This window comes from Seriola lalandi, unplaced genomic scaffold (genome assembly GCF_002814215.2).
Source record: "Seriola lalandi dorsalis isolate HSWRI2012SDOR001 ecotype SW California unplaced genomic scaffold, Sedor1 jcf7180002053932, whole genome shotgun sequence".
In the NCBI taxonomy this organism is placed as follows: Eukaryota; Metazoa; Chordata; class Actinopteri; order Carangiformes; family Carangidae; genus Seriola; species Seriola lalandi.
In genome coordinates, this window is record NW_019524485.1 from 61,081 (window position 1) to 69,476 (window position 8,396).

The 8,396-nt window shown below is 39.4% G+C and overlaps 1 protein-coding gene across 2 annotated transcripts in view; it reads right to left on the reverse strand.

The window, feature by feature from the left end:
- Window positions 1-669: 669 nt before the first annotated feature.
- Window positions 670-8,396, reverse strand: part of LOC111652234 (neprilysin) — a 31,250-nt gene continuing 23,523 nt past the window's right edge. For both annotated transcript variants that reach the window (XM_023402444.2, XM_023402445.2), the window contains exons 14-23: window positions 7,364-7,462; window positions 7,184-7,261; window positions 6,860-6,963; window positions 6,449-6,507; window positions 6,199-6,318; window positions 5,624-5,757; window positions 5,117-5,182; window positions 3,619-3,714; window positions 3,195-3,271; window positions 670-3,062 (exon numbers count right to left, since the gene is read on the reverse strand). In XM_023402444.2, coding sequence (XP_023258212.1) covers window positions 2,963-3,062; window positions 3,195-3,271; window positions 3,619-3,714; window positions 5,117-5,182; window positions 5,624-5,757; window positions 6,199-6,318; window positions 6,449-6,507; window positions 6,860-6,963; window positions 7,184-7,261; window positions 7,364-7,462 — 933 coding nt within the window. In that variant the 3' untranslated portion in view covers window positions 670-2,962. The remainder of the gene's footprint in view (window positions 3,063-3,194; window positions 3,272-3,618; window positions 3,715-5,116; window positions 5,183-5,623; window positions 5,758-6,198; window positions 6,319-6,448; window positions 6,508-6,859; window positions 6,964-7,183; window positions 7,262-7,363; window positions 7,463-8,396) is intronic.

An 8,396-nucleotide genomic window follows, 5' to 3' on the forward strand; every position in this document is an offset into this window, starting at 1 on the left:
AGAGTTTTTCTTATTCCCTGTTCACCCCCGACTGTTTGCATCTCCAGTTTCAGCCTGGGAGCCAGCCATCCCCCTGCCAGGAAATATGTTTGCTGGTTCATTGCAGCATGGGGTATATTTACCAGTCGGTAGCTTGGGAGCAGCCATAAAGATATTGCACATTCATTTATTTGCATCGAGCTGTTAACTAACTTCAGACATTAGCCCCTACTCCCCCAATGCTTATAGGTCCAATTAGCGGGTATAGAGTTCAGGCTACTGCTGCATTTGAATTAACTTTTTTCACCTCTCTATGGAAATTACAAAATGAAACCCCCCATATTCCTAATACTCCCCACAAGTCAACAATACTTTATGAGTGAAACAGAATGTAGGAACATCTCTCTATATTTCATCCATCACAGACTGCATTCTAAAATTAAATGGCAAAATTAAAATGCTGCTGAGTTTCTTCTTCTTTTATGTAGAAAACACACACACACACACACACACACACACACACACACACACACACACAGCTGCCTGCCAACACTCAACAAACTACACTTAATGTAACATTTCATCAGATTTAAGAGTATGTGTATATATATTGAAGCCTCGTGCTAAAACAGCACATGCACATAAATACACACACAAACTTTGTAGGACAAGTCGCCCGCAGACTCAGTGTGTTATTTAAAGATTTATTTTGAAAGAAAAAAAAATGCTCCTCAAGATGATTATCAGTCATTATTATAAAGTATCTAAATACAGGCAACTGAGGTATATCTGTCTTTCTACAGGTGGAGTGTGTGAGAGAGAGGCAGAAAGAAAGAAAGCCTGACGGAGTGAGAGACAGTGACTGAGAGACACAAAGCTTGCACAAACAACGATGAGAACAAAACAACAATGTATAAAAGCTGAACATGGAGAGTGTTGTATATAGTCTGAAGAAGTGGCTTACATGATCATGGCACATCATTCATTGCACTAATTTCTATATAAAAAGGCAAAGGCAAATTTTTCCACAATTAATAACTTCATATCACAGCCTCGGATACAGTTTAACATAGAAAATAAAGCCATACAAAATGGTGAATTAGAATCAACTGATTTCATACGACCTTCTGCATTCAGTAAAAATGCATGCACTTTTGAAAAGTTCATTAGGCTCCAGCAAAGACTCCTGTAGCCCGCAGTTTCAAATGGCTGAGATAAACATCCCTTTGAAACCTTAATTATCTTGTCATGTGTCAACTGACTTCTTTTTATGTAAAAGAATCATTAAACAAAACGATGAGTAAAACGGCAGACTTCATGTGGCTAAACCAAGATCAAACTGTGACATCACTATGCCTTTCTTAAACGCATAGTTTAACATTTTGTAAAATAGGCTTATTCACCTACTTGCAGACAGTTTGTTGAGATCACCACTCTCATATTCATTAAATATAAAGCTACAGCCAGGAGACGACTATCTTAGCTTAGCATAAAGACTGAAAAACAGAGGAAACAGTTAGCCTGGCTCTGTCGTAATGTAAAAAAAAAAAAAAAACAGCGCATTTAAAGCTCATGAATTAACACGTTATGTTTCCATAGAAAGATTTAGGTGTGGAGACTTCGAGTCCTGGAGTCTTTGCCACTGTAAGGTTGCAAGACACCCAGCAGAGTCTCCATGACTGTTTTTGCACTTTGGTTTTTCACTGAATAAACAAACAGGACATAAATATTGAATTTCTGAATTAGAGGTGCTGTTAGGCAATTTCTTTTTCTCCTTTGGACACAGCCAGGTTAGCTGTTCCCTTGTCTTTAAGCTAAGCTGAGGTAACTGGCCGCTGTCTGTAGAGAGTGTGGGTCTCCTCATCTAACTCTTGGCAAGAAAGCAAATAAGCATATTTATGAAAAAGACAAACTATTCCTTTAATGATATATTACATGTTTTCCCGTGAATATATAGACACAGTCTCAAACAGTAGCACAACAGATCATGTAAGGCATACCAATTTGCTTGACAAGCAATAGGCAGCAACCATAATGACTTACAAAGATTGGAAAACACAAAGAGACATACATCCACATAGAAACACACAGGAGGCTCAGTGAACGTAGAAAAAAGGATCTGGTGTCTGTCGATTGTCAGCTCAATGATTCATGACCAACTGTCATCTTAAAGGCAAAAACTTAATTTTGGTTTATTTGACATACTGCTAATGAACAGCAGCCGCCTGTCAACTGCAGTTAAGTCATGAACATTAAATACAGAGCATTATTGTATAATATGTGATCACGATTAACTACTTACTGGTCTATTCGACAAAATAAATTCTGATTTTCTGTAATAATTTACCTAATCTAGTTCTATGTATTAACAAAGAGTACAATACGAGTACATTGGAGAGTGTATCAGCGTGTAGATGAAGGCTGAAACCAGCTGAGGTTTTATGAGAGGAATACAGCTCAGTCCCACATACAGTACAGTGGTTCAGCCCTGTTACATGTGTGTGAGTATGAGTGGGTGAGTGGTGTAGTCATGTGCCAGTGGGTTTAAGCGTATTTGTCTGTCTGCCCCTCTCTTGCCAACTACTTGTATAGCATTTTGACTGAAACACACTCACATACACATTGGTAGACTCACAAATGACGAGTAAAACAAGATTAAAATGGAGAGAAAAATAAAAACACAAAGAGTGATTGTATCCAGTGAGTAGCAGAGTAATCAGGCTGATTGAATGAACTACAGTATAAGAGTTGGAGAGAGACAGTTCTCCGTCTGTCCGTGAGGGTACAGTCCGCTGCTGTCCTCGGAGGAAGTGCATACTGCAGTGTCAGTCCACCAGCCCTGGTCCATCCAGTAAGGAGCCAAGGGGAGCTGTCACTTCCTTGTAGCCACCCACGAGTGCTCCAGCAGTTAGAGGGGAGAGGTACTGTAGGGGGGACAGGGATGACCCACATGAGAACAGTCCCCATCCTAGAGGTCTGTGGATCACCACACACGGCAGATGTTGTCAGGAACCATGTAGCTGCTCTTGTTGCAGCTGAATGCTTTGGCAAATTCTGGGAAATTCTGAAGGGAGCCCAGTACCCTGTGACAAATACAGAGGAAATTGTTGGTTGATGTTAAACTTCCTGTATAAGGGGGTTACTTGACATTGAAATTTACATAACATGCCATTTTATCAAGGTTTTTTTAGGAAATACTGTTGGTTTGAATTTACCTGAATTTCCCTGGACTGTGTACATCTACTTTAATGGAATTAACAGCTTGCTCTGGTCTGTGTGTTCCACACCACACCTGAAAAGACAGTGATTATGATTTCTTCCAATATCCTGTACTTTTTCCAGTTTATCCATCCATCCATCCATCTATCCATCCAATCATCCATTCATCCATCCAATCATCCATCCATCCATCTATCTATCCATTTATCACTCAACCCAACCATCTAGTCTTCCATCCATTCATCCATCTATGCACCACCTGAGCAAAGATTAATGAGAAGAATTGAAAAGACAGATATTAGGATGTACCACATGGGCCAAAAATGTTGCTTATAATATCACCAAATCTTGTAATTTCCAATTATCCATTCATCCATCCATCCATCCATCCATCCATCTATCCATCCATCCATCCTCTACCTGAGCGAAGTTTAGGAAGAACAGTTGATCATGGGAGAGGTCGATGCCAGGCAGAGGTGGCTCCTCTCCATGCTCCTTCACGTAGTTCTTGTAGGCCTACAGTAATGACAAGACAAATGTTATCATTTTATCTCACTGGAAAAAAATATCTGTAATGCCTCGATATGACCTGTTTTATACTAATACTGGTAAATTTGGGAGACAAGCAAAACCCCAAGCATGTTAATTTTTAAATAAACTGACTCTTGTTTCGGTGCTTGTTATTCCATTGTCTTCATCAAAGTGACTCATTTCTGGGGCACTGCCTGTAAACTCCTTATACAGTATCTGACTGAGTTGAAATTATTATGTGTATTATGTGTTGGGCTGTTTGTCTGGCCATGTGATTCACGTGTGTTACCGCTCTGCCACAGCTCTAGACTTTTGTCTCATCTTGAGTTCTTTTCTCTTGTGTTTCTTAGTTTTCCCTCTTGTCTGTTGTGGGCGTGGTTGCTCTCTCCCAGCACCTGGTATCATTCCTCACCTGCTACCCGTCAACTCATCAAGCAACCTGTTCAAGAATCCTGGCCATGCTCCACTCATTGCCAGATTGTTCCTTCCACTTAGCGGTAGACTTGCTCTCTGAGAAATATTTTTGTAGTTGTTCCTTTCCCTGCCTGTGTTTAACGTCTTTCTCCTCTGTGTCCAGAATCCCAGCGCCAGCCAGCGTCTGCCTTCACCGCCACCACTACCAATCTCTCTGCCTTCAACCTTGCTTTCATACTCAGCCGGTCTCCACCATTCCCTGCTTCAACCCTCCTCAGTCAGCCATCAGCCCTCTCCAGCCATCAGCTTCCCCAGAGTAACTCTTTTGGCAATAAAACCACTTATATTACCCGACCTTAGTCTGACTCTGCTTTTGGGTCCGAACACAAACTTTTACACAGCCTTAGCAAGTGTTTTCTAAAAGTACATCTGTGATGTTTTGGAAATAGTCTGGTCAACTCTGAATTTATTTCAACAAATTGAAAGGTGCTGCAGCAACTTATATAAGCTATATTTTCAGCATCCAAATTACCATCTAAATGCTAATTCATGTCACTCCGTGTTTATGTGGAGAAAAAAATACAATGTCACATTTCCTGTTCTGTTACAGCATGTTGCATGTTTGAGAAGGAAATCAAATCTCTGCTTGGCCTCAAAAGGGCAACAAAATTGAAAACGAAAATACATTTTAAAAGAAATAATGGTTGATCTAAAATAATAACATTTGTTATCTTGTATTGCGATGTGTGGATCCCTTTCGCTGTTCACCCCTGATGAAATCAGTGGCAACATCATGTCCTTCACTGTTGTGTTTACAAAAGTTAATGAGCCAGTCAGTGACCTGGCAAAATGACATGTCTATTAATGTTCGTAAGCAGACCACAATAACAAACCACAACCAAATCCCCTCCCCTCTCAGCTGTAAAGCCACACTCTTAAACCCAGTTTCCTCCTTTGAATTGAGACTCATTACCTGATATGCTTGCCGTATCCCTCCATTGTCAGCAATGTTTTCCCCGAGGGTGTTATTACCATTTAACTAGAGAGGGGATATAAGAAGAGAGAACACAAAGATTGGCTGGGAAAAAAGGACAGAGGGGGGCTGTAATTTGTCCTATGTATTTCAACAAATCACAAATATCACTCTTCAGATACAGGAAATAATTTTCTCATGGGATAAAAGAAGCATTGTTCAAAGCAATAGGACAGAGAAGGAGAGACAAAGACGGGGAGTGGAATAGATATGTCAACACAAAATATTAAAGACACCTGAAGCAGAGAAGCAATGAGGCTGCAAAACTAGGGGAAACATAGAAAAATGGGAAATAGATAGTCAACAGGAAAGTTCATAAATGAAAAAAAAGAAAAATAAATGAGACAAAAAGCAAGGTTTAGGAAAATATTTGAGAAAATGCTGGTGTAAATTCAATAAAAAAAAAGGAGAGAAGGAGAGAGATTGTGACTGTCTACCAGGACATACATTAAGTCCATTGGCTAGGTCCCAAGAGAAGTTGCCATACTGATCGACAATGCACTTTGACAGCTCCAGGAACCTCTGAGTTGAGTCTGGTGTCCACCAGTCCTTCAGGTCACCATCCTTATCGTAGTTACGGCCTAAAAAAAGAGGCCAGATTCATGGAGCTTCAGCTGGTCGGATTTGATTAACAAGAAAAAAATTGTGATGCATCTCCATGCCCAAACCCCCATTATCTTATTATCTGAGACAGCACTGAAATGCTGCATGTGATGTCAATTCCGTGTTTCCATTCCATTTAATTCATTGCCATTGTAGTTCTGGGTGGCTTGCAGATGAGGTTATCAGTATAAAAGAATCCTGACATCTTTCAAATTGACCATAATAACTTCATATAACCCAATGAAAAGGAGCGCAGTGAAAAATGATCTGAGCACAGCACACAGAAATGGCATTTTAAAATCATTTTTTTCTGAAGTGGTACCAGTTACAGAAAGGGAAATATTTCTAACCAAAGACCAAAGTAATCTGGCAAAACTGCCTCTGGGAGGAAATGAGAGCAACCGTGCGGAAAGTCATACCATTGTCATCAAAGCCATGTGTGATCTCGTGACCGATTACCATGCCGATGCCACCATAGTTGAGAGACTTAGCCTGGCCTTTGCTGAAGAAAGGCGGCTGGAGGATACCTGCAGGGAACACTGACGGCAGGGAAAAACAAAAAAAAGAACTAAAGTGGTTTGTCGTTACAAAATGTAGAATGTTGAATCATTCATACATTTACTGTTTGTTTGCAAATTAATGTATTTGCACATGCACATGTGTAAATACCTATTTGGTTTTTGCTAGATGAGTAGAAAGCGTTGACAACAGCAGCTCCTGTTACCCACCTGGAGAATTAAAAAATGGCACGGTGAGGAGATATATAGTGTGGCACAATTCAAATTTGATGAAAGATATTAAATTTAACTTGTGGTTAATAATAACCAGGCTAATGTTAGCATTCCTGCTGTGCTTAGTGAAAGCCTGAACTCTATATGTGAGTAGGAGTTTGTGTGGGAGAAAGTGAATGTACTGTGCTAAATGCATGAATGTGTGTCACATCACTATTACCATAAGTGAATGAGACATTTATTATCAGCGATTTAAATACTTCACAATGTAACTTTAAATTGCTACACATCTGGAAAAAGCCTGTATGCTGAGCATTGATTTAATTCTGCCCCCACGGGGGAATCTTACTCCTCTTTGTTGACTTTGACTCTGAGTTTCCGCAGGCGTTTCTTCTGCACATACTCCAGGTTCTGTAGGATGTTTTCAAAGTACTCCTCTGCATTGTAGCTCAGCTAACACCAACACACAGCCAGAGAGGCAAGAGGATTAGCTGTGATTAGAGCTATCAACACCCGGTCATATATTCTCCTGCAAAACTCATAAAAGCCAAGAATGTACTGATGTTTTCACTGAACTGATATGCAGCTACAATGAATCCACACTCTATTCTGTTACATTATTTCAGAGAAAGAAGGAAAAGAAATTCACAACCGCATCTTTTCTGACACTCACATATTTGTATTCATTGTTAAGGTATTCGTCATCCATGATGTTGTCAGAGTAGCCGATCCGTTCCCGAATAGCTCTGGCCTACAGAAAGTAGAAAAGAAAATTTGACAAACAAACACCTTAGTCATCACATATTCTAAAGAGCAGCATATAATACAACAGACAGTTAATTATAACCAATACCTTTTCCTCAGCTGCTTTCTTGGTCTCTGCATCCATCCAGGTCAGGTCATCAAGGTTACTAATGAACACTTCCCGAATATCTTTGATCATCTCTTCCATCTGGTGCACACACAAGGACACACAAAGAGAGAATGAGACAACAATATATCCCAAAAATATGTCACTGATATATAAAAATCAAATGTGTATCATGAAAAAAAACTGTCAGTCAGTGCAAATCATCCATTGTGTGGGAGTTGTTTTTTCATAAGGTCTGCAGAGAGGATCCAGCGAGAGGCACACAGAACAATCTTGCAACACATTGTGCAACAAAGTCATAAAAATACACTTCCCCGGATTAGGCCTCATCATTACATAGTCACATATCAATGTAGAAGCACTCAGGTTTGCAATCCCTCTGCGTAGGAGTCTGATGAGCTTGGGAAATATTACCAGTAGACTAATAATATGTTTGATTAATATGACTATGATTATGAGTAATATCAACTATTTTTATGCTTTATATCAAAAGAATGCGGTAAAGACAACCAGAAATACACCACATTTAGTGATTAACAATGACAACTCAGAGTGGAGTGAGAAAAACTTATTCCTACTTATTTATGAAAGGCTCATCTTGTTGTATTAAAATTCTCTACAGTGGATGTCTGCTGTCTGGCTGGTTGCAAAACTGTAGATACATTATTGATATTGTGACTGATTCACATATTTTAAAAATTTAAATTTTCTTATAAATGCATCCAGCATTTTTGGGCTCTATTTTCTGTTAGAAAAATAATCCTGAGCCTTATCATTCTAAGTTATAGAACAGGTTATTGATCACAATGTTTAACCATATATTAGACAAACAAGTTATGCTATTCTTATTAAGCAAGTAAATGGGTGCAAGTGAACGAACACTTCCATGTCAGCATACTTGTATTCACATAACACACTGGCAGAGCTGTAGTAGTCTCATGATGATGAGATTTTCTTTTTATATGCAAATCCACACAGCAAGGTGCTGCAAAATCCACATCAAAAGCTCCGTTTT